The sequence below is a fragment of the Podarcis melisellensis genome, assembly GCF_964234715.1.
Source record: "Podarcis melisellensis genome assembly, chromosome: 13".
Taxonomy (NCBI): domain Eukaryota; kingdom Metazoa; phylum Chordata; class Lepidosauria; order Squamata; family Lacertidae; genus Podarcis; species Podarcis melisellensis.
Genome location: NC_138545.1, coordinates 41563919 through 41590369, shown reverse-complemented (window position 1 = coordinate 41590369; position 26451 = coordinate 41563919). Strand labels below are relative to the sequence as shown.

Genomic DNA, 26451 nt, shown 5'->3' with positions numbered 1-26451 from the left:
CACACTGTCACCCAGTTGATTTACATGGCTTTTCTGTTTCTTTGCCTTCAATCAGCAAACGACCACCGCTACTGTGAGGTTGGATTCAGTTCTGCCATCTCTGAGGTGAGTTTTGGGAGAGAGAAGGGCATGGCCCCAAGAAGCATGGCTCCCCACACCTGAGACACAATTTCCAGAGTGATTTAGCAATCAATCCCTCTTCACAGAGAATTCTGGGAACTGGAGCTCTGTGAAGGGAATAGGGGTCTCCCAAAAACTCCCAGCACCCTTAACAAACACCAAGTCCCAGAATTATTTGGGGGAAGCCATGACTCTTTAAAATGGTTGTTGTTGTTTAGTTGTTTAGTCATGTCCGACTCTTCGTGACCCCATGGACCAGAGCACGCCAGGCACTTCTGTCCTCCACTGCCTCCCGCAGTTTGGTCAAACTCATGCTGGTTGCTTCGAGAACACTGTCCAACCATCTCGCCCTCTGTCATCCCCTTCTCCTTGTGCCCTCCATCTTTCCCAACATCAGGATCTTTTCCAGGGAGTCTTCTCTTCTCATGAGGTGGCCAAAGTATTGGAGCCTCAGCTTCAGGATCTGTCCTTCCAGTGAGCACTCAGGGCTGATTTCCTTCAGAATGGATAGGTTTGATCTTCTTGCAGTCCATGGGACTCTCAAGAATCTCCTCCAACACCATAATTCAAAAGCATCAATTCTTCGTCGATCAGCCTTCTTTATGGTCCAGCTCTCACTTTAAAGTGGTACCATAGTGCTTTAAATGTATGGTGTGAACAGGGCCTTAGTCATCTTTGGAATTGCCAACATAGCTCAGTGGGGGGAAACCAGTTGTAAAGAGGCTGTGCCTATTGTTTTAGGTTAGCGGGTAATTGCTGATGTCTTCTGAGTTGCAAATAGGTTTGTTCGACACACATTGAGGCTGTGCCTTTTTTTGTGAAGCAATCAGCTGCCAAAATGCTGGCCGCAAGCTTCAGTGTCACACAGAAGTCATCCTTGAGTGTGCAGAGCAAAGCAACAACTTTTTTCTGCATGGCGTATAGAGGCAGATGTTTGCTTCTCTGGTTTTGTAGAAGTGTGTGTGGAGCTGGCATGCCACCCTCTGGGTCTCATGGGTGGTGGGCAGCTGTTCACAGGGCTTCTTCTAGTCTTGTGTGGCTGTTGTTTTGTGACTCTGTCCTCCTCTCTTCTCCCCACAGTCTGGGACACTTTTACTTGGGGCTCCTGGTGGACATTACTTTGGAGGTAAGTGCTTTCATTCCCTTCCCTTCCCCGCAGCAGACAAAGGACTCTCCAGATGTTGTTGGACTACACCTCCCATCTTCCCTGACCTTTGGCCATGTTGGCTGGAGGTTGATGGGAAGCATCTGTAGTGCCACAGGCTCCCTGCCACTGCTGTAGGCCGAGAGCTCCAGGAATATGGGGAGGCCAGTTAAGGCCATTAATAGCTACAATCCCTGATGGATAGGTTCCTCCTCTTTTTATATAAATTTTCTTAGAGTTTGTGGAAAGGGATAGAAAGATTATCATCTATTATATTTTTATCAAAACGTTTAAATAAAAACAAAGCAAAAAGAAAGCAAAGAAGGGGGATAGAGCAATAGAGAAGGGTTGAAGGGGAAAAGAGAGAGGAAGGAAGGAAGGAAGGAAGGAAGGAAGGAAGGAAGGAAGGAAGGAAGGAAGGAAGGAAAGAAAAAAAGAAAGAAAGAAAGAAAGAAAGAAAGAAAGAAAGAAAGAAAGAAAGAAAGAAAGAAAGAAAGAAAGAAAGAAAGAAAATACAAAACTTCCAATTCTTCATCTGTTCACTACATATAAATGTTATTCAACTCAGTCACTCCAACATAGGTAAAGGTAAAGGGACTCCTGACCATTAGGTCCAGTTGTGGCTGACTCTATGGTTGCTGCGCTCATCTTGCTTTATTGGCTGAGGGAGCCGGTGTACAGCTTCCGGGTCATGTGGCCAGCAGGACTAAGCCACTTCTGGCAAACCAGAGGAGCGCAAGGAAACGCCGTTTCCTTCCCGCTGGAGCAGTAACTATTTATCTACTTGCACTTTGACGTGCTTTCAAACTGCTAGGTTGGCAGGAGCAGGGACTGAGCAACGGGAGCTCACCCCGTCGTGGGGATTCGAACTGCCGACCTTCTGATCGGCAAGTCCTGGGCTTGCGCCTAGCGCCACCCACTTTCTATAAACCAACATTATCTTCAGTCCTCAAACCCAAATGTCATTAGTTCATTTTCTTTTTCACGCAAAGCGTCTATGAGAGGTTTCCTATCTTCAGTAAATGTTAGCAATGACTTTTCTCTGATTAAGCAGGTCGGTTTCGTCATCTCGGCTAAGTCCACTAATTTTAACCACCGTTCCTCCATGGTTGGTAACAACAAGTCCTTCCATCTTTGTGCATATAAAAGTCTCGCCGCCATAATCACATATTTATCAAAGCTCCTTAATCCTTTCCTAATTGTATGGATATGTCCTTCCTCCACTGTCAGAGGCAGCATGCTTCTGAATACCAGTTTCTGGAAACGGCAGGAGGGGAGAGTGTTGTTGCACCAGGTCCCACTTATGGGTTTCCCTTGGGGACCCCTGGATGACCTCTGAAAACACAGGATGCCAGACTAGATGGGCCACTTGCCTGATCCAGCAGGCACTTCTTATTAGAGAGTGTGAAAAATCCATATTTAGCCTTTGCTTGCTAGTCTGCATTCCTTACTATTCAGCAGGGTGAGGCAGACCCTGTTCAGTTGACCACTATCCTTTTCAGCACCTGGTTTGTGGGAACAAATGGGACGCGGGTGGCGCTGTGGGTTAAACCACAGAGCCTAGGACTTGCCGATCAGAAGGTCGCGGTTCAAATCCCCGCGACAGGGTGAGCTCCCGTTGCTCGGTCCCTGCTCCTGCCAACCTAGCAGTTCGAAAGCACATCAAAGTACAAGTAGATACAGTAAATAGGTACCGCTCTGGCGGGAAGGTTAACGGTGTTTCCGTGCGCTGCTCTGGTTCGCCAGAAGCGGCTTGGTCATGCTGGCCACATGACCCATAAGCTGTACACCGGCTTCCTCGGCCAATAAAGCGAGATGAGTGCTGCAACCCCAGAGTCGGCCACAACTGGACCTAATGGTCAGGGGTCCCTTTACCTTTACCCTGTGGGAACAAGAGCACAAATTGTCCTGCTGCCTCTGCTGCCTCACGTAGGTGGTCCCAGCCTTGCTGAGGGACTGATGCCTCTACCTTGCTCCTCTTCCAGGGCTGATCTTTTCATCCAATTTGTCCACGGTCCTAGCAAATGCTCCTCTCAAACATACCCTTTTGTGGTCACTGAATGAGCTGCACTTCACAAAATTCACCGCCGTATACTACGATGAATATCGAGGTAAGGGGACATGAATCTTCATCTGCAAACGCTGGAGGAGCTGAAGGAGAGGCAGAGCTTATGAGAGGAGTTAAAAGGAGTTTGGGAATAGACTAAGGAAAGAATGCAAGGAAGTATTTTACCCCCCAAAGCCACATCGCCTTGGGGAGAAATCTTTTGGGGGCTGCACACCAAAAGTGGGTGAGACCCAGAGGGACCCCCCTCTTCCCCTGCCCCATAAATCTCCTGCCCATCTCTTTCATTGGACTTTATCTCCAAGTTGACAAAGACTGTTCTAAGGCCTCATCAAGTGGGAGAATGCCTGTACCTTCCCCCTTTTGATGCTACTGTTATTGAGGTTATGAATACTGCACACATGGAAGCCGCTGGGTGAAAAAAAATATATGACTCTCATTTGAAATAAAAATTCACCAGTCCAAAAACAGGGTTCAAAAGTTTTACATACAGAACTTAACTCCAAAACAAATTAAAACAAATAAAGCTACTTCCAAGTAGATGCATAGTTTCTTATACTTGTCCAAGTGTAAGGCATAATATTTTAGATTGCATATAGCTTGCATCCTGAGCTAAAAATTAAAGTTCTGTCTTTTCCCCAAACAGCCTCCAGTGGCCCGAGGCTCTTTACTGGAGGACAGAGGTTAACACGTCCATTCTCTTCAGTAGCTTAGAACAAATTTCTCACTCTACCCAAGATGGATGCCTGCAGATTAGCATATGCTAATTAGACCTTTCATAGGATCTCTTTCATGTGACTGACCCCGGGGAGATACAGTCCCATGATAGATCCCCACTAATGAGTAACCTGTTTGGCTGTTCTTCAGCTTCAATTAAATTTTCCAGTCTTGCTTCACAGTGTACATACAGTACACATATAGGCACATTCTATATTTATTTTGCATTTCAATGTCTGTTCCTTTTTCCAGCACTGCAGCTAATAAATGGTACCCAAGCATACTGGCTCCCAGTAGCACCCCTTCTTCCCCAGTGACTGACCCTGTTCCAAGTGGTTTGGGGGGGTTCATCCAGATGGGACAGAAAACACATTTTGGGAAGGGGATGGGAATATAACTCAAATCAAGTTAAAAACAAAACAAAGCCTGGTGCAAAGCTGTTGCACTGGTTGTGCTTCTCCTCCTCTCGCCATTGCCCTCCCCATTCTGACTTGGCCCTTTGGCCAGAACTAGCCCTTGTGGAAGGAATTGTCTACAGATAGATGAGCCTCTAAGGCAGGGCTTCCAGTGTGCCCTAGAAAAGATGAACTTTCTATCCAAGGGGGGAAAGAAATCTAAACTATGTCAGTCATGCAAACTAAGCAGACTTGCATATATTAACACATACTATATTAATACATACTTTTCATACTTGGTTCTACTTCTGCTGCTCATGGGTAGGAGCACAGTGAGTCCTTCTTAGCTTTGGAGATTTTGCCAGATGACTAATCTTCTCATCCTTCCATCCACGCAGGGTATTCAGTGGCTTTTGGGGAGTTTAATGAGGACCCTGAGTCGCCAGGTAAGGGAATGAGTCTTTGCCAGGGGTGGTTTTTCGGGGTGGAGTAGGGTGGGGTCTGGAGCTGAGCAAAAGTCATCTCCTGAAATTCTCCATCCTTTTAATGAATGGCAAAATTGGGGAGGGAAAGGAAGCCATTAAGTCAAATATTCTCAGGGGGAGTAGAAATTCTCTGATAGTTCCTCGGAGGTGGGGGATCACCAATAGCAGTGGCACGGCTACTTCCTTTCCCCCTCCTAACTAAGGCCAGATCAGGCCCAATTGCCTTCTAAATCCGGCCCCCGGACGGTCCGGGAATCGCCAGTGCATGCGTTCTTTCCCTCTCCCTCCCTCTCCCACAGCAGCAGCGGCAGTGCCTCCTCCCTCCCTCCTCCTGGCTTCTCCCTGCCCTGCCTAGAGGAGGAAGGGGGCAGGGCTTTGTTGGTGCCAGCCCCTCTCCGGAGCCCTTTCACACGCCACTCATCGTACCTCCGCCACCGCCAGACCCTGCCGCTCACAAGACACAGGAGCCGCAGTTGGCTGAGCAACCCTTCAAGCGTCTGCCATTTAAAGCAGTCCCTCTATGGAGCCCTTTCGCACGCCGCTCATCATCCCTCGTTCATCCCCCCCCCAAAAAAATAGCCCGGCCCACCACAAGGTCTGAGGGACAGTGGACCAGGCCCTTGCTGAAAAAGTTTGAGGACCCCTGCTCAACATCCTAGCATTGTTTAGGGTATTGTGGGGAAAACCTGAGCGCTTCTATTTACATAATAGGGGAAGTAATTGGAGGACAGTCAGCAGAATTGCCCCCCCCTTAACTCTTTTCAGAAATGTTGGCTCAGCTCTAGGGTCAACAGGGGTACAGTAGGTAGACTTAGCTGGCTTTGCGGCTTGGTTAAGCTTAACTTTGCTCAACATAAACGATTGGCTCTTATTGCTAGGCATTTGAATTGCAGCTGAATGCTGCAGACACGGTATACATTTAAAACACATTTAAAGCACAGTTCCCTACCCTCCCTCCCTCCCAAAAAGAATCCTGGGAACTGTAGTTTGCTAAGGGCACTGGGAATTGTAGGTATGTGAGGGTTAAACCCAGAACTATTTGTCTGGGGGAGTGCCTTTTGGTGTGTACACAAGCCTTAGTCATGGACTGACTTTGTGACTTCAGTCCAATCAGTGTCTCCCAGCCCCAGCTTTCCCATCTGTAAAATGGGAATTATACAATTAACGTATTTTGCCAGGCTGCTGTAAGGAGCAACAGAACAACGAACTGCTGCTGTTCCTTGCCTACAGTGTGGGGCAGAGGCCTTTTATCTTTAATAATAATAATAATAATAATAATTTATTATTTATACCCCACCCATCTGGCTGAGTTTCCCCAGCCACTCTGGGCGGCTCCCAATCAAGTGTTAAAAACAGTACAGCATTAAATATTAAAAACTTCCCTGAACAGGGCTGCCTTAAGATGTCTTCTGAATGTCAGGTAGTTGTTTATCTCTTTGACATCTGATGGGAGGGCGTTCCACAGGGCGGGCGCCACTACCGAGAAGGCCCTCTGCCTGGTTCCCTGTAGCCTCACTTCTCGCAATGAGGGAACCGCCAGAAGGCCCTCAGCACTGGATCTCAGTGTCCGGGCTGAACAATGGGGGTGGAGATGCTCCTTCAGGTATACAGGACCTTTTAACGTTATCAGTAAGATTTTATGATGTTGCTAGGGCCATTCCTTCTTGGCCACAGTGCTCCAGACTAAGATAGCTCTTCCCGAGTCTCCAAGCTCAGTCTTCAGGACACTTTAGCACAAACCTCATGACTGGAGTGTTGTGAACTTAGCCTACTGGGTGATTCACAACCTCTGAGATGGCTCTTCTCTTTGCAGAGTATGTTGTGGGCGTTCCTAACAAGAGCCTGACAAAAGGAGCGGTGAGTCCTGTGCAGGAGATCTACCTTTTTTCCTCTGCGCATCTGGAAAGAAGTGCACAGGCTGTGCTGAATTCCAGACACAAGAGGTTCCAGGGGTGTCAGGCCTGTATGCTTTGTGTTGTGCCCTCCATCTAATCCGAAACAAAAGAGCCCTGCATGCTCAGAGACACCCTTGTCTTTACTGTTGTTCCAGTATACAGTGGTACCTCTGGTTGCGAACAGGATCCTTCTGGAGGCCTGTTTGCAACCTGAAAAGAACGCAACCTGCGTCTGCGCATGCACGGGTTGCGATTCGCCGCTTCTGCACATGCGCGTGACGTCATTTTGCATGTCTGCGCATGCGCGAGCGGCAAAACCCGGAACTAACCCTTTCCAGTACTTCCGGGTCGCCGCGGGACGCAACCTGAAAACGCGCAACCTGAAGCAAACGTAACATGAGGTATGACTGTATGTTCTAGGGCTGAGAGCAGTGGCAGCTAGCTTCAGAGGAAGGGGTATGTGCTAATAATGTGCCAAAAATAAGCCCTGTGCCACTCTGCCGTTATTATTTCGCATGTTGCCTTGCATTGAAAGCAGGTTCTGGGGGTCATAGGGAAGAGTTATGACACAACCATGTAGGCTTTGCGTGCCACTGCCCCAATGCCACCCTGATTTGGGGCTCCATCTGTGCTATTCTTACCCTGCCCTGTGAAGCACACTGTGGTCACTCTCAGCAATGGAGGGCGGTGGTTGCTTTCTTACCTCCACCTTCTTGAGAAATATGAAGGGTGGGATTCACTAACCCTTGAAATCCCCCTGACTCTCTTCTCCCTGTCCCCCATCCTAGGTGCAAATTTTCACCTTCAAGCATTCCTTCCGTCTTCTGCGGTCCCTCCCCAGTGAGCAGGTAACAGAGCCTTGAGCATCATGGTTCCCTTCCCTCCTGCCTCTTCCCTGGCATGCTTTTCTCAGCCAGACATAATGCCAAAGGGGTATTATGAAACCTGGCACAGGGCCTTCTCAGTGGCTGCACCCAAACTTGGGAGCTCCCTACTGAGAGAGGCTCAGCTGGCCCTTGGTGACCTCCTGCTGGCCAGCAACCCATCCTTTTTATTTATAAAGGCTTCTTGAGATTATTTCCCCCCACTGTATTTAATCTGTCATTTTTAAATTGAATTGTGTGTTGAAATGGATGCCTCTTGCTTTTATTTGCTTTTTATCTGCACTTATTTGATTCTAATACGCTCTCATTTCAGTATTGCTTATTAAGATATATGGATTGGCTATTTTGTGTTGTTGCCTTTACTATTACTGGCTGCCAGGATGATGATGATGATGATGATGATTGTAATATAAAAGTGGGAGGTGCACATTGTTTTTCACCCTCTTACCTCTTGCAGGTGGCATCCTATTTTGGGCACACAGTTGCAGTTGCAGATATCAATGGCGATGGGTAAGGCCACAGGAGTTAGCACTGCAGTTGGCAGTTGATTTGGAACAGCTCTATGGATGGTCAAACTAAGGACTCAGCAACATTAGTAAAGAAAAAGCTTTTTATATTTGTTATAATACTGTGACACCAGATGGCGCTGTGGAGTCCTGTTTTTCACTAATGTGACTTCTTGCTATGAGGTTTTCAACACATTTTCCTGAATTTCCTTTCTCATGTGTCTAGATGCAGCCAGAGTTTTAATCTATCTTCCCCCTGCTATAAATATGGCTTCAGGTTGAAGACCTCATCCCCTTGCACTCAAATCCGAACCCTAACACTAGGCTTAAATTACAACCCAGTGCACTGGGAGGGATATTAATTATTGTTCCAGATATTAATAGCGCATAGTTTGAAGGTATTGGAATCATAAGAACAGATTCCTTTTGGAAGAAATAATCGTCCTGGCCCATAACAATATTATTAAAACTTTTGCTTGCATAACTCTTTAAAAACATAACATAAGCATCCAAGATACACCCCAAATACAGTGGTACCTGGGGTTACAGATGCTTCAGGTTACAGACTCCGCTAACCCAGAAATAGTACCTCGGGTTAATAACTTTGCTTCAGGATAAGAACAGAAATTGCATGGCAGTGGCGTGGCGGCAACGGGAGGCCCCATTAGCTAAAGTGGTACCTCAGGTTAAGAACAGTTTCAGGTTAAGAACGGACCTCCAGAACGAGTTAAGTTCTTAACCCGACGTACCACTGTATCCATACGATGTCTTGTGCTCTCTGGAACAGGCTCAGCATCTTAGAAATAAAAGATGCCGGTAACTCCCAAAATCAAAATGGTGTCTCTCTCCCCAATTCCAGACTGCTTTAGTCTGCCTAAGGCTATGCAACTCTTTTTGGAGAATCATTATCACATACTTTTGTTCTCTGCCTGTTCTGAGAAAGACTAAATAGGCAACTCCCTTCAAAATGGAGATTTACAACTCAATACCTTCATCGCATGATCAAAGGTTCACTCCCAGCACAGAGAAACAATCAACAGGTGATCATTAACTAGTTACAGCTCAGAGTCCTTTAGAAACTTACTGTGGAAAATGTTAGCCCAAAGTCAGCCGTAGAATTTAGCCATTTCCCATTTTAAAACTTCATTAATACACATACATTTTTCATTTCCGTGCCAATTAAACCAATTTATACTTAACTGGGATGTGGTTGCTTTAGAACAGACATCATCTGGCGGCTCATGGGACCAGACCTGGGCCCCTTAGAAGTACCATGTGCTAAAGCAAAGGCGAGAGTGGGGGGCTGGAGTGGCTATCCCAAACCGCCCCTCACTCCAGTTTAAATGGTCATACAGTAAAACTGCTGCTGATCACAATTTTAGAGTAACTCAGAAGCATGCATCCTCCCCAGTGAGCCCTCTGTTTTAATCTAGAAGCTTGCACACTCCCACTCCCCCCAAAAAAAGTTAATTGAAGGACAATGCTTTACCTCTGTTTCCTTTCCCGTGAGATCTGGGTCCCCATTTTTGGAGTCTGCTGCCATCTCTTGTCAGTTGGCTGCTCCTGCAGCCTTGGCAGAAACACGCTTAGGTTTTACCCTGATATAAGTAAAAAACCTGATCCTTTTCCCTTATGGGGTACCCAAGAGCCCATATAAAGTTCTTCTGCAGTTGTCATGTTCTATTATGCTATTGCTATATCTAGTTTGCAAGCCGATTTGGGATTCATTTGAATGAAAAGCAGCAAAGAAATTCTATCAATTGGTTCCTACTGCCTGGGTCACTGAGCCCTGTGAGTGCATTGGGGTGAACTCCAAAATTGTGGAACTGCAGACTTGCGAGGGACCCCCCCCCCAAAGGTCATCCAGCCCAACCCCCTGTGATGCAGGAATCTCAACTAGTTCATCCATGGCAGATGGTCTCCAACTTCTGCTTAGAAAGCTGGCAGATCTGCAAATCTATTATGAAGCAGCCTGCCTGAGTTGGTTAAAAGAATGGATTACATTGGATAATGCAGACACCCTAGACCTAGAAGCAACAGCATCTCTGGCTGGAGTCTGACATGATCAGAGCTCTAAGGGAACTTTCCTGTTCTTCCCCCTGAACTAGAAAAGATGACATCTTGGTGGGGGCCCCTCTCTTCATGGAGCGCCACTCCGACCGGAAACTCTATGAAGTGGGAAGAGTTTACTTATACCTGCAGCAGAAGACACCCACTGCTTACAGAACCCCCTGGCAGAGGTTGACGGGCACAGATGTCTACGGTCGCTTTGGCATGGCCATTGCTTCCCTAGGCGACATAGACCAGGATGGATGCACTGGTAAGGATGGGATGGAAGGCCATCCCCCCTTTTTTCTCCCTCTCTTAACCCCCAATTTCCTATTCTCCATTCCCTCACCCCACAATCAAGTGCTCAAGGTTGCCTGTCGGAGCTTCACTTACAATCACAATCCGTTCCTCACCATAGCATGGGCGGCGAGTGTTTTATTTTAACCCAAGGCCTGCATTCCCTTCCAGGGACCACATGCCAACAGAGGACAAGGGCCAGAGGTGAAATTGGGCGGAGCAATGGATATGGATTTTGCCTTTCTACTATAGCCTTATTAGACTTTACCGATTGGTGGGCTCTGCGTTGCTCCCGGACGGGAGGAAGGAAGTCAAATGACACCGAGGGTTGGTTCAGAGAAAGAGTTCTTTATTTCTGTTCTCCGGAGCAGCAGAAAGGCACTTGCGTGGTCAGTCCACAGCAAGTCCAAAGAAATGAGAGATTTCATGCTGTATATATATCCTCCAGGCACCCTCTCCCCCTTCCCCAGGAATCTAGCCATGTCAGCTTATACGTGCAAGTTGACATCATAGATGTTCCTGCTCCGGTACTCTTAACCATAAAAGGGTTTTCCTTCTTGTAATCCTGACCATAAAAGGGTTTTCCTGTTCCTATATTCTTATCTTGGAACAAGAGGTCACCAACTCCAAGAACATACTCTGGTGCTGTTCCCGGACTAGGTCTGTGCATCAGAATGTGGTCGGGACGTAAGATAAGACCTAGACGTGTCATCCCTGTTCCACTTTGGAATGGACAAGGCCATCCGTCATTACCAGCCTTCATGGACTGATAAGGGAGAGAGCTTTGAGCACTTGTTTATACAGCTGGGTTTTGGCTCAAGAGCTCAAGTTAAAGCATTTTAGAAATGCTCCCTTGGAAAAGGAAAAAAAGGTGGATTTGGGGCCCCGTTTCAAACTGACTGCACAGAAACCCATTCCTTCACTATGGCAGACTTGTATTCTGTTAACGATAAGTTTGTGTTGAATAAGTTTGCCCTCAGCAGGCCCCAGTAGTTGAGGGAGGAGATGGGAGGAGGATAGCAAAATAGGAGAGAGGGAGAGACAGATAGAGATAATGTGAAGAATACAAATGGCTGTGATTAATAAAAAAAATCTCCTTAAGAGTCGCTGAAATGTATTACTCATAGATATTACGCATTTTGTGTTTTGATATTGTGATTTTATGTGGTAATTGCCCAGAGACCTGTTGGGTATAGGGTGGTGTACAAATTTAACAAATCATAATAATAAAATACTAAGGGCGTAGATACAAAGCCTTGTTCCTACTCACACTTACACATTCCTCTTTATCCTCCATGGAGGCAAGCAAGAAACATTTTCAGAAGCATTCTGAAAATTGGAAGAAATTTAAAGACTATTTTAATAGATATTGTAACATTAAAAATTAGAAGTTACCTGAAAGTATCAATTAGGCCTAGGATTAAATTAGGATTTAATTATTAAATGAGATTTAGAAGGTTAAGAAAAGTTAAGAAACTTGACTATAATTGGGATATTGTTTTTGAATAATGATATTGGAAAACTGCTACCTTTAGTTACAAGGAAATTCAGATGGGAGGGACTGGAGGAAGTCAAGTAATATGTTTATAAAGTTGGAAGTTTAATTAATTATTAATCTGTACTGTATTTGTGTCTTTGTTGTTATTTGTTTTATTTCTCTTTCTATTTTTTTCTTTTTTCTTTATATATATATTTTTAGTTTGTGTTATATTTGTAAGAAGCTTAATAAACATTTTTTTTTGGGGGGGGGAACATTTTCAGAAGCATTCTAGCCAAGCAAAAATGCCCAAGGAGGGTTAGACAAAAAGACCCAGAGAGCCGTGTTAGAATTCACATCCACCCCAGAGCCAAATGTGGGAGTACCCAGAAAACCCTCAATTTAAGCCTCAGGACCTCCTCCTGGTATTTGAATCCTGCCTTTTCTGGGAGTGGAGGAGACCTTTGCCTTCCCCACCACACAGACGCCTTTTCTGCCTGACCTGTTTCTGCGTCATGGGCTTTTCCTCTGCTTCCCTCTGTTTCCCCGCCATATTTTCTGACCAAATGGGTGACTTCACCTTATTGATTTGGTTCCGTCATGTTTACATTCTCATCCATTCTTTCCTTCCACAGACATAGCCATCGGAGCCCCCTTCGCCGGCCAAGATGGAGGTGGCCGTGTTTACATCTACCGAGGGCACCGTGAGGGCTTGAGTTCCTCGCCAACCCAGATCCTTGAGAGTCCCTTCTCTGGGCCGGCTGGGTTTGGCTTCGCCATACGCGGGGCTGTGGACATTGATGCAAATGGCTACCCTGGTAACGTACAACGGAAGTAGGCAGCCAATGGGTTTTAGCACTGCCTGCACAGGCGACGGCCATTTTAGGCATGTCCAACGGACGCACGATCGCTGGCGCACAGATCCTTTCGGTCCCAGAAGCAGGAGGAATGAGGGTGGGGCACGGCACTTATGTTTGTGGGGGCTGGGAACAGGACCCCTATGCAAATGGGTTGCCGCCTGTATTAAATAAGGATTTCCCATACTTGAACTTTGCCCCGCTCTTTCCCTGTGAAAACCCTCTCTTCAGTATTTAGATCGGAGCAAACGTCAATCTGGGTTTCCCGCAGATTTCCATTTGCTCCAATTGAGCTTCAAAGAGCAGCTTTTCACAAGAAAAGGTCTAGAGCAAGAAAAAAGGGGGTGGCTTGGACACTGAGCTTTAAAACCAAGGACCGTACCTGGAAAGTGTGGATAAGCCCTAACTTGTGAAAGAATTTTGACTCTTCAAAAGGCTATGCCAGATGTCCTGTACCTAGAAGAAAAAAATGAGGCATATAATTACCGTATTTTTCGCCCTATAGGGCACACCTAGGTTTTTTTGGGGGGGAATAAAGAAAAAAAATTATTCCCCCCCAGGTGTGGGGCTGGGGTGGGGGAAACCCAAGCTTCCCCCGACCCCAGCCCCCAGAACAGGCTGCTATCTGCAAGCCTTCGGATATCTTGCCCCAGGCTTCAGGGTGCAGGCTGCTATCCGCAAGCCTAGGGAGCCCGGCGGGAACTCCCGCAAGGCTTGCGGATAGCTTCCTGAAGCACCGACCCCTCTCGCTCTCCAGGCTTCAGCGAAAGCTTGCATTCGTCCCATAGGACGCACACACATTTCCCCTTCATTTTTGGAGGGGAAAAAGTGCGTCCTATAGGGCGAAAAATAGGGTATTTACGTTTATTAATTGCCTTGCCGTTCATGGAATCCGCTGTCATGATACAAAGCTTCTCTTTTATATTTGCTTCTTTCATTGGGTGATCCTATCTGGATAGCATAACATATATTAGCTGAAAATCATTTTATTTTTTGAATAAAAAAAGTCTAGATTTTGCAAGGGTTGTTTTAATTAGCAGGTGGTGCAAAATTTGCTTAGGTTTTGTAGAACCTAATTCCTAATCGCATCAGTGGAGTGAGCAGAACTGGGAAACCGAGGCAGCTTGGTGAGATGCTGCGACACTGAATCGTAGAATCATGGAATTGTAGAGTTGATAGGGACCCTGAGGATCATCTAGTCCAACCCCCTGCAATGCTGGAATATGCATCTGTCCCTTAGAAGGATCAAACCTGCAGCCTTGGCATTATCAGACCATGCTCTAACCAACTGAGCTATTGGTGGACTGCTAACTTTCTTTGCTTGTCTTGTTCCTCTTCACAGATGTGCTGGTTGGAGCTTTCAGAGCCAGCAAAGTGACTGTGTACAGGTGGGTTGATGGAGCCCCAGACCAGTGGAACGAGATTTCCCTGGAGACCTTGTTGCCTATAAATGCTCCCCCACCCCTCCCAGTTTTTTGTTGTTTAGTCGTTTAGTCGTGTCCGACTCCTCGTGACCCCATGGACCAGAGCACGCCAGGCACTCCTGTCTTCCACTGCCTCCCGCAGTTTGGTCAAACGCATGCAGGTAGCTTTGAGAACACTGTCCAACCATCTCATCTTCTGTCGTCCCCTTCTCCTTGTGCCCTCCATCTTTCCCAACATCAGGGTCTTTTCCAGGGAGTCTTCTCTTCTCATGAGGTGGCCAAAGTATTTGAGCCTCAGCTTCAGGATCTGTCCTTCCAGTGAGCACTCAGGGCTGATTTCCTTCAGAATGGATAGGTTTGATCTTCCTGCAGTCCATGGGACTCTCAAAGGTCTCCTCCAGCACCATAATTCAAAATATCAATTCTTCGTCGATCAGCCTTCTTTATGGTCCAGCTCTCAGGGAAAACCATAGCTTTAACTATTATGGACCTTTGTTGGCAAGGTGATGTCTCTGCTTTTTAAGATGCTGTCTAGGTCTGTCATTGCTTTTCTCCCAAGAAGCAGGCGTCTTTTAATTTCGTGGCTGCTGTCACGATCTGCAGTGATCATGGAGCCCAAGAAAGTAAAATCTCTCACTGCCTCCATCTCTTCCCCTTCTATTTGCCAGGAGGTGATGGGCCCAGTGGCCATGATCTTCATTTTTTTTGATGTTGAACTTCAAACCATATTTTGCGTTCTCCTCTTTCACCCTCATTAAAAGGTTCTTTAATTCCTCCTCACTTTCTGCCATCAATGTTGTGTCATCTGCATATCTGAGGTTGTTGATATTTCTTCCGGCAATCTTAATTCCGGCTAGGGATTAATCCAGCCCAGCCTTTCGCAGTTTAGGCCCCTGCTTTTTGGAGCAACGACTCTGTGCTTCCATTTCAAGCTCTTCAGCCAACCAGCGCTGAAAGGATTAGGAGGGAACCACGATCGTTCCCCTAGTTTGGTAGAGGTGGGGGAAGATGCTTGTAAGAAAAAATATCTTTTTGCCTGCATCACCCTGAGGATTCACTCCAGGCCCTCCTTCGTGTGCCTCCTCCTTGAGAGGTGCAGAGGGTGGCAACACGAGAACAGGGCCTTCTCTGCAGTGGCTCCCCATCTGTGGAATGCTCTCCCCAGGGAAGTTTGCCTGGTGCCTTCATTATACAGTCGTACCTTGGATCTTAAACGCCTTGGCTCCTTCAACAAATCAGCTCCTGAATGACTGAAACCCGGAAATGAGTGTTCCGGTTTTCAATTTTCTGAAGCTGAACATCCGGCGCAGCTTCTGTGGCTTCTGATTGGCTGCAGGATGCTCCTGCAGCCAATCGGAAGCCGCACCTTGGTTTCCGGGAGTCGAACAGACTCCTGGAACGCATTTTATTCGAAGACCAAGCTAAAACTGTACACCTTTAGGCACCAGGCAAAAAAGTTCCTTTTTAACCAGGCCTTTGGTTAATCTGATTTACATCCTATAGCTCATTTTCAGTTGCATATATCAGACGCTGTTGAACTGCAACTCTAATGCTGACAGAGGCTGATGGGAAATGGAGCCCAACATCTGGAGAGCTAGAGCAGTGACATTTCTCGTAGAGGAACATTTAGGGCCAGAGGCACCAGCGATTGGGGGGGGGGGAGCTCCACATCATGACATCGCGTGTGTGAGCATCGCACCTCCCTTCCTAAGCTGGGCAGAAGCTTCCCAGGCTTTGGGAAGGAGGTGACGGGAATATTTAGGGGACTAGCCCAGTATCTCTAGTATAATAATAATCATAATAATAATAACAATAACAATAATAATAATGTATTTATACATTGCCCATCTGGCTGGGTTTCCCCAGCTACTCTGGGTGGCTCCCAACAGAATATTATTATTATTATTAATAATAATAATAATAATAAAGAGATAAAATATCAAACATTAAAAACTTTCCTAAACAGTGCTGCCTTCAGATTTAGAAGTCAGATAGTTGTTTATTTCCTTGACATCTGGTGCGAGGGCGTTCCACAGGGCAGGCGCCACCACAGAGAAGGCCCTCTGCCTGGTTCCCTGTAGCTTCTCTTCTCACAGTGAGGGAACTGCCAGAAGGCCCTTAGAGCTGGACCTCAGTGTCCGGGCTGAACGATGGGGGTGGAGACGCTCCTTCAGGTATACTTCAGGCCTTTTAGGGCTTTAAAGGTCAGTACCAACACTAACTGCACACCACAGAGCTACAGGTTCCTCAGCTCTGTTGTTGCATACTGAATCCACCTCCTCAGCCGACCAAAGGTTCCCTTCTCCCTTAAATGAGCCACCTCATTCTCGCTTGCTGCCCTATATACATGGCACCGTCTCTCAGGACACTTTTTTACCATGCTGGGCATCTAGCAGGCCGCAAGGTGACCGGTCCTTGTGTAAAAGGATGCATTTCAAGTTAGGATAATTGCTTTAAAGGCAGGCTGGGCTTTGACGTGATAAGGTGTTCTAAGCCCCTCGGAAGCTGTAGATTTTGCAGCACTGAGGTCTTGTGCATTCGTCACCAACACTTTGCAGTGCTGTTTGACAACAACTAGAGAATCAGCAAATGCTTCTGGTCTCTCTTGGAACTTCCTTCCTGCTTACCCTTGTTCACTATGTTTTTGTTTTTGGTCCCTCTCAGAGCTCAACCGGTCATGTTTCTCAAAGCCCAGATGTTCCTGCCAGGTGCGCTGAACCCAGAGGAGAAATCGTGTACGGTAGCAGGAGTACAAGTCAACTGGTGAGCCAGGTGGGAAGGGCATTGAATCTAGATCCCTTTGTAGCCTAGGAGATTCAGGTTCTGTGCTCAAAATCAACGAGACATGTCAAAAACAATCAAGGTATGCCATTGGTTTTCCTGTTTGCAGGATTTAATTAGGTTTTGGAAATTGGTTTCGGGGATCTTCTTGGAACCTTAACAAAATGATAATTGAAATTACCCCTCATTTAAAAATCTTCTTCTTCTTGGCGATCACTCGTAGCCGAGTAAGATTGTCTTCCTTAACACGGTTTTAACGATGAGTCCCTAAGTGACTGTGGGGGCCAATTCTGGATCAACATGTCCTTCCACAGTGGGGACATTGGTTTCCGGGCGGGAGTTGATCACGGTGTGGATTTGCCAAGCATGCCTTCCTCTTAGCACGTTTCTCCCTTGCGTCCTGAGTTCGAGTGTCTTCAAAGCCCATGACACCTTTGGTAAAGGCTGTTCTCCAACTGGGTAACTAGTAATAAACATCTTCTCTAAAAAGAAAAAAAGTTCAGAACACAACTGGGCATGGGTGGGGAGAGGAAATATAGCATAAGAAGAACCCTTTTAAACCAGCGGAGGAGGAAATCACAAATTACTTATTTCTGGGTCCATCGATAAAAGAGTAAAGTGTGGCCAGCACTTGCAAACAACCAAGGATCATTCAGGGAGGCAGAGTTGGTTGCCGGCTCCCAGTCAATTGTACACTCATCAGCCACATCATGCGTGAAACAGTCCTCATTGCTTTCCTTCTCTTCAACGCAGCTTCACAATCCAGATATGTGCCGAAGTGTCAGCAAAGAGGATTCCTCAGAAAGTTGGTGAGTGTTGCATTGACTGTGGGAAGAGGTGGAGGTCTTGTAGTCAAGCTGCTGCAGTACTGGGGAGAATGAGATTGGCAGAATGGACTAAACTTATAGATAATAGCCATCTTTCTGTTTCGGAGGCTAGCTTGCCTCTGTTTGTGAATGATAGGTTTTCCAGAGGTGGAGGCAGTGGTCAGGCAGGATTTCCAGGTTTTTTCGTTCCTCTTCAAGACATTTCTGGGGAAAATAAAAACCTGCTGCATTCACACAATCGGCAGTAAAGGTGTCTACTATCGCACTAAGAGGGAAGTCACTCATGCTGGTCTGTAAAAATTATTGTTGGGACATGGTCCAGGAATTTGGCTGATGGAGTACAGTTCCTGCTGCATGCTTCTGTGGCTATGGTAAGTATGCAGCCACCAGTAGCAAGTCACCAGTAGGAAGTGGATGGAACCCTACAGCGTTTTGCTCCAGACCTCTTGATGTCCAGTGGGTAGGAAAGGTGTTATTTTGCTATCCCAGCTAAGGGTGCAAAATTAGCACGGGTTGTGTTTGTTTATTTTATTTTCCATTTTTAGATTTATAAACTGCTTAATTTTTTTTAAAAAAGGCTCTGCAGGGTGTACACGAGACAGTAAGAAATTATCGACAATACACGGACGAGATCAGCAAAAATTTAAGAGCAAATGCTAAATTAGATAGGATGGTTTAAATATAAAAACGGTGTTTAGCAGACCCCTAAAACAATATAAATATAAAACAAAAGGGACGCGGGCGGCACTGTGGGTTAAACCACAGAGCCTAGGACTTGCCGGTCAGAAGGTCGGCGGTTCAAATCCCTGTGACGGGGTGAGCTCCCGTTGTTCGGTCCCTGCTCCTGCCAACCTAGCAGTTCGAAAGCACATCAAAGTGCAAGTAGATAAATAGGTACCGCTCTGGCGGGAAGGTAAACGGCGTTTCCGTGCACTGCTCTGGTTCGCCAGAAGCGGCTTAGTCATGCTGGCCACATGACCCAGAAGCTGTACGCCGGCTCCCTCGGCCAATAAAGCAAGGTGAGCGCCGCAACCCCAGAGTCGTCCGTGACTGGACCTAATGGTCAGGAGTCCCTTTATCTTTACCTAAAACAATATAACAAGCGTGTCTGCCTAACGTTACCAATTCTCACTCCCGATCACCACCTGCTGTGTTTGCTTTCTGCTAATTCCCTCCCCACCACCATTCTGCTAGATCTGAATGCCGAACTTCAGCTGGACCGCATGAAGCAGAAATACGGGCGACGGGTTTTGCTGCAGCAGACCAGCCAATCGAGCCAAACGTTCCTGCTGAAACTCTCAAGAGACAAATCCAAAACCTGCCAGGATGTTGATGCCTACCTGCGGGTATGAGACATGGGCAAAGCATGGCACTTCGTATATTTTGGGAGGTGTACAGGGGGGAGCCTTAGGAGTGGTAGATTTGTACTGGACAGTTCTCACCTCGTTCTGCTTTGTTCTGAGAGCCAGTGTGGTGTAGTGGTTAAGAGCGGTAGACTCGTAATCTGGTGAACCGGGTTTGCTTCCCTGCTCCTCCACATGCAGCTGCTGGGTGACCTTGGGAAGTCTCTCAGCCCCACTCACCTCATAGAGTGTTTGTTGTGGGGGAGGAAGGGAAAGGAGATTGTTAGCTGCTTTGAGACTCCTTCGGGTAGTGATAAAGCGGGATATCAAATCCAAACTCCTCTTCTTGTTTGTTGTTCTGTAACGCTTCCCCCCTGTTACGGCCTTATTGCCATCTGGAGGGGCGCTCTTTGCCCTGTAGCGCAACAAAGCAGGACAAAAGACGAACTGGAACATTTGCGGTATAAAAAGTGACCGGTTTTCAGCAGGAAGTTGTGGGATGTGTGCAAATTGGAAAGGAAGCATGCACTGACTGGAAACTTTGGCAGGCACAAACAGTATGGAAAGGGAGGTCACGTATAAACGCCCCAATGCCGCTATGAATGCAAATCATCATGAATACACAACAGGTTCCCCAGAAATGCAGAGGAAGCATAATGAAAGATGCTTCTGAGTACATACAGAGTGCATTGCTCCCCCTCCTCTGTATTGCGAGATCAACCACAACCTGTACTGGCATCCCTGGGACCTGATGGCAAGGTGATCACAGACCTACCACTTTTTGCAAATCTGGCTTGTGAAACTAAACGGGAACACTCATTGGCTTTTCCTGTTTAGGGAAGCTTTTATTGTTTGATGTATTACAGTATTTTAATTTTTTTTGGAAACCGCCCAGAGTAGCTGGGGAAGCCCAGCCAGATTGGCGGGGTATAAATAAATTATTATTATTATTATTATTATTATTATTATTATTATTATTATTATTATTATTATTTCCTTGTTTTGGGGGCAAGAGGTCCTTCCTGAGCATTCCTTGCTTCTGGCAAGGCTCCTCTAAGACACCCCAAAATCTCACCCCATCATTGGAGCTCCATGCTTGCTCTTGTTACAGTGATGCCACGGGAAAAGGGGAGGAACTTGGGAGATCGAATGTGTGTGAGTGAGGTCATTGTTCCTGGTGCTGATGCTGGGTGAGCATCCTTTGTCAAACTGGCAGCTTCCTAATAGGCCATTCACCAATAGGATGCATTAGTGGAAATAATAATAATAATAATAATAATAATAATAATAATAATAATAATAATTTATTATTTATACCCCGCACATCTGGCTGAGTTTCCCCAGCCACTCTGGGCAGCTCCCAATTAAGTGTTAAAAACAATACAGAATTAAATATTAGAAACTTCCCTAAACAGGGCTGCCTTCAGATGGGCAATTCAGCTGCATGGTGTCGTGTAAGAATATGACGTAGTTCTGCAGTTTGAAATTGAGACAGCCAGTCAGAGGGTAGAGAGCAGTGGCTTCAGCTGGGCTGGCAGCCATCTGGGCGGGTTGCTGGGGTCCAAGCAATGGCTTTCCTGGGATCTGACGTAGGGTAAGTGGCTGTGATGCCTATTGAAGTAGGCTGCAAACTATACTTTCAAAGCACATCCACCCTACCTCAAAGAATTCTGGGAAATGTGGTTTGTTAAGGGTTGCTGGGATTGTAACTCCCTGAGAGGCAAACTATGGTACCTAGAATTCTTTGCAGTGGGAAATAAGTTTCAAAGAGTGCTTTAAAGGTATAATGTGAATGTATTTGCCTCTGTGGTGTAAATAAATATTGCAGAGACCAGGGCCAGCTCAGGGTAAACTGCAGTTACCTTTAGGTAAAGGTAAAGGGACCCCTAACCATTAGGTCCAGTCATGGCCGACTCTGGGGTTGCGGCGCTCATCTCGCTTTATTGGCTGAGGGAGCCGGAATACAAATTCCGGGTCATGTGGCCAGCATGACTAAACTGCTTCTGAAGAACCAGAGCAGTGCACAGAAACACCGTTTACCTTCCCGCCGGAGCGGTACCTATTTATCTACTTGCATTTTGACGTGCTTTTGAACTGCTAGGTGGGCAGAAGCTGGGACCGAGCAACGGGAGCTCACTCCATTGCGGGGATTCGAACCGCCGACCTTCTGATCGGCAAGCCCTAGGCTCTGTGGTTTAAACCACAGCGCCACCTGTGTCCCCCAGCTCAGGGTGCTTTGCTGCAAATGCACACTACCCTGCTGAAATCAAAGCAAACCCACAGATTACAGCCAAACTCTGGAAATCTGGATTTTCTGGGTAAGCATGAAAGGGCCTTAAGGCTGACCAAGTAATTTTTGCTGCTAATTGCAGAAGTTCCTCTTCCTGGCAGGAAAAATGCAACCCTAAGAAATCAAACAGCTAGCCATTTGCTGCCCTTTCAAAGCAGCTGAGACCAGCTGCCTTGAGTCAGTTGTCTCTTATCTAAAGGTAGACTTCACGGTGTGTCCTCAGCTAAAAGGAAACCAGAACCTTGTGAAACTGCCTTTCGAAAGACATATTGGCACCACACACACAAAGTGTGAGAGAGGCGGCTGTTTTATGTTAATTTTTTGTTACTTCAGATGTTGCCGGAACCAGCCCCGCAACTTCTAGGTGAGCGTTGGAGAGAAATTTTTAAAACATCCAATTTTTAAAATAAAAAATCCCAAGTGTGTTTTCTTCCAACACACCCACGAAGCAGGGCATCGTGCATGCTATCGTCGAGTGTATGCCTGCATATTCAAACCATTTCACAGACCCCAGGTAGCGATGGCATTCCAGGTCATAGCTGTCAACTTACAGATTTGAAAATAAGGGACCAGCAGCCTCGAAAATAAGGGATCAGCAGCCAAAATAAGGGATTTTGCTTAGCTTATACATAAATCCGGCACTGATGGAGCCATGCTGCTTTTGCAGTTATGAAAGACTTATGAAAGGGATGCAGAGGGGGAAATCACGACATTAAGATGCTGCACTGGAGGGGATGCTAAGCAGCACGTCGGGGCTGCCGTCGTCCTGGCGCGAGGAGTTCCATCGGCCCTTCCCCGCCCGAGAGAGGGGGAGGGAGAGAGACTCTTGCCCACACCGCCTGTGAGCCCGGCATGAGGCGGTTGCAGCACAGCCACTGAAGTGCCGCCCTTCTGCGTCCGTCCCCATCCTCTCCTCTTCCTCCTCCCTCAGGCCGCCTCCTCAGCCGCTTCTGCCGCTGCCGCTGCCGCCTCCGGCTTCCCCTGGCAGCGCGCTGGAAGTCACACAAGAGAGGGGCTGCCTGCCCGCCCGCCGCCACCCGTCTCCTCACGACGCACCCCTAAGGGGGAAAAGGGAGAGACGGAGACATGGCAGCCGGGCGAGCATGAAACCCGGGAAATTTAAGGGACATCATCAATAAGGGACAGCAGCGGGACATGGCGCTGGGATAAGGGAGTTTCCCGCCAAATAAGGGACGGTTGACAGCTATATGTGGCCACTGGCGTTTCCGCCTTTTAATTCTGGCAGGTGCCTTGCCGTTTCGATAGTCGTGCGGCGTGACACGCAGTAGTTCCAGCGAGCTCCGTTTCTGCATCTGGGCAAGCTGCGGAGATTTTATCCCTGTTAATGCCGAGCTGTTGCACTTTGAACAATTGAAGTGAAAAGATGAGCTAGCCTTAGGGGGAATCTCTGAGCCACTTCTCTTCCTCCCACAGGAGGAGGGCGATTTCAAGGACAAACTGAGTCCCATCGTCGTGAGTTTCAACTTCAGTTTGGCATCGGCATCTGCAGAAGGGGAGATGCAGCCTGTGCTGTCTGGCCAAACAGTGGTCCAGGATCAGGTGAGATGCACCACCAGCCTCAAAGCTTTGGCATTGTATGACTTTGATTCCACTGTTTTAAAGCTGATGACTGCTTCTGTATTTCTTTTGTGTACTGGTATTTTGATTTTCTTCCTTTGCTTTTTTGGGGGTAATTTTAAGCCACCTTGGGAGCCTATTGAAGCTGAAATAAGCTAGCAAACAGAATCACAGAATCGCAGAGATGGAAGGGACCCTGAGGATCATCTAGTCCAACCCCCTGCAATTTGCAGCTGCCCCAAATACATAAACAAAGTTGTCACTTAGCCAAGTGCTAAAATGCTTAAATTTGAATCGCATCCTCTGAGCCAGAAACCAAGCTTCCTGATCCCTGGAATATGAATCCGGTTGTGTGTATGAAATTGTAAGGGAGTTGCCTTTTGCGCATGCTCAGGGAGTCCTCTCCCTCACAATGCTGAAGATTTGAGTTTGAGCTTTGAAAGCATGATAGCCAGAACCAGGAGGGGTGGGGTGGGTGTGGGGTGTGGATATAAGCACTGACATTTAGATTTTCTGGATTCTATCCCCCCTAAGCACTCTAACGGTTAATGCTGTTAGACAATTATAAAGAGATAGGATGGTTTATCTGAATGACAGATAACCACATTGATTTCCCATCTGCACTACAGGGCCATGGGATCCTTCTGCAATCTTTCATGTTGAGCTTGAACACATCACCCCCAACCCACATCAGAGCTCTTCCACACTTACTTCCTGCCCCATGTTTTCTAGGCGCTTTAAGGCTCTGGATCTGAGCCCCGTTTTCCCCAGTAAAACCCTCTCTTTAATGCTGAATTGGAACAAACCACGTTTCAGATTTTCCGTGGACTGCTGTTTGTTCCAATTTAGCGGTAAAGAGCAGGAAAAGTGCTGAGGTTCCAGGCTGGGATTGCTCATCACTCAGTCAAAGCTCTGCCTGTTTGTTACAGACCCGTATCATTGTGGATTGTGGAGAAGACAACATCTGCATCCCAGACCTCCAACTCTCCGCTCACACGTAAGGACCTGCTCCTTGCAACACCAACAGCCGTCTCTTCTTGAGTCTCAAGAGTGCTAGTCCTCGTGATCTAACCTGGGGCTGTCGTCCAAAACGAGGAAGTTCAGGGTTCAGGTTTTCCTTGAATCTGGAATCCCAGTGCTTTTACTTATAGAAGTGTGGTATGTGAGAGGCTGTAGTGGCCCAGGGCAGCGGGAAGGCAAAATGCTCTGGACATTATTTTATTTATTACATTTATATACTACCTTTATCTTCCAAGGATCTCAAGATGGTCACATGGTTTTACTTTAAAGGCCCATTTAAAAGACAGAACTGACGGGACCAAATGTATGTCCCTTGGAAGAGAGATCTACAATTATGGGGCCACCACTGAAAAGGCCCTGTCTCTTGTGCCCACCACTTTAGCTGACCTTAATGGGAAACAGAAGAATAGCAGTTCTGATACTGATCTGAAGGGCTGGGCAGATTTATATGGTATATCATTTTGGGCTCCTTCAAACCACCTGCTTATTTAGCATTCATCATACTCCTCTTACACAAAGCATATGCAATGGTTAGACTGTGTCCAGTGAGCAGGCAATTTCGTTTGTCTGCAGGACAGTTATATGACAATGATTTGCTGCACCCCAATTTGCTTGCAGGGTGGTTTGCACATCTTCCTACTCATCGTTCGCTCATCACCCCACACTTCTCAGACAATTTCCCCACCACTTTCCTAACTGCAGAAAGCCTCTCTCTGTGTCTGTTTCTCGTGGATTTGCTGCAGCAGGCCAAGAGAGCGTTTAATCTGCTTTAACTTTGTAAACCTAAAGATCCCTCCTGCAAGATAGTGACAGCCTGGAGGCACCCGGGGTGAGCTGTCACGATTCCTCAGCTGAGACAATAAAATATAACCTGAATCTTGCAGCTCCCTCTTTTTCGTACAGTGATTTCCTAATGCACAGCAAAAGGCATTTCTTATAACTCTGTCTCTCTCCCTGCATACCACCCCTGCTATGCGGTTGTGTCTCAGGAACGAAGGCTCCCTGCTAATTGGGGCAGAGAATGTGCTTCTCCTCCAGACCACGGCAATGAATTCTGGTGAAGGAGCCTATGAGGCAGAACTGGTGGTGGAGCTGCCACACGGAACTTACTTCCAGACAGCTAACAGTGACGGGCAGGTAAGACCTTTCACTCGTAGCTGGTCCACGCTGCTGAGTTATAGTTGTTGGGAAACTGTGTACGTGCAGCTACTCACACAGAGTCAATTAAGGTTTGGCAGACAGCCAGAAGGCAATCTGAAGGAGTAAGTCTGCATGGTGATAACAGAGACATGGAGACAACTCCCTGATTGGTCAAGCTCTCTCAAGGGAGTGATAATTAATGGCCTACTAACTGGAATGTGTTAGTTCAGTGTTCAGTATTCAGAGGTTCAGAGTTCTGTGTGTCAGTGTAGGAGTTGTGAGTCGTGTCAGAGAGAGCTAGCTAAAGATCTGTGTTCTGTTCCTGTAAATAGTCCACTGTATATAATCAACACCTAACTACAAGTTCCTGGTTCCTGCTTCGTCTATCCTGTCTGCAGCGAAATTGCCAATTGCTTCCGTGGATTCTGAGTTTACTCTGCTAGGTCCTGCAACTAGTCAGAAAGTTGTGAAACACCAATAGGTTTTGCCAATAGTCCTTTTATTGAGCCAAGCCACAAAATGTTGTTGTTGTTTAGTTGTTTAGTCATGTCCGACTCTTCGTGACCCCATGGACCAGAGCACGCCAGGCACTCTTGTCTTCCACTGTCTCCCGCAGTTTGGTCAAACTCATGCTGGTAGCTTCGATAACACTATCCAGCCATCTCATCCTCTGTCGTCCCATTCTCCTTGTGCCCTCCAGGGAGTCTTCTCTTCTCATGAGGTGGCCAAAGTATTGGAGCCTAAGCTTCAGGATCTGTCCTTCCAGTGAGCACTCAGGGCTGATTTCCTTAAGAATGGATAGATAGGTTTGATCTTCTTGTAGTCCATGGGACTCTCAAGAGTCTCCTCCAGTATGATAATTCAAAAGCATCAATTCTTCGGCAATCAGCCTTCTTTATGGTCCAGCTCTCACTCCCATACATCACTACTGGGAAAACCATAGCTTTTACTATACGGACCTTTGTTGGTTGGCAAGGTGATGTCTCTACTTTTTAAGATGCTGTTTAAGAAACCACAAAATACAGCGTACATATTTTCATCTTCTCAGTCACCCTCTTCACAGAAGCGTCCTTAAGATATTATTAAGGTATCTCATATTTCTTCTATTCCTGCAAATTCTGAGGAGGATTCTAGGCTGCCTGGCAGCTTCCTGCTTG

At 46.8% G+C, this 26451-nt stretch overlaps 1 protein-coding gene across 1 annotated transcript in view; it reads left to right on the top strand.

Annotated features, from left to right (window-relative positions):
• ITGA2B (integrin subunit alpha 2b) overlaps nt 1–26451 on the top strand; it is a 47205-nt gene that overhangs the window by 7493 nt on the left and 13261 nt on the right. The window contains 16 exon segments of the mRNA XM_081883867.1: nt 56–105; nt 1201–1246; nt 3250–3375; nt 4840–4887; nt 6740–6783; nt 7610–7669; nt 8163–8215; nt 10320–10531; nt 12670–12852; nt 14234–14279; nt 16980–17078; nt 17850–17905; nt 19118–19269; nt 22991–23116; nt 24064–24131; nt 25144–25291. Coding sequence (XP_081739993.1) covers nt 56–105; nt 1201–1246; nt 3250–3375; nt 4840–4887; nt 6740–6783; nt 7610–7669; nt 8163–8215; nt 10320–10531; nt 12670–12852; nt 14234–14279; nt 16980–17078; nt 17850–17905; nt 19118–19269; nt 22991–23116; nt 24064–24131; nt 25144–25291 — 1517 coding nt within the window.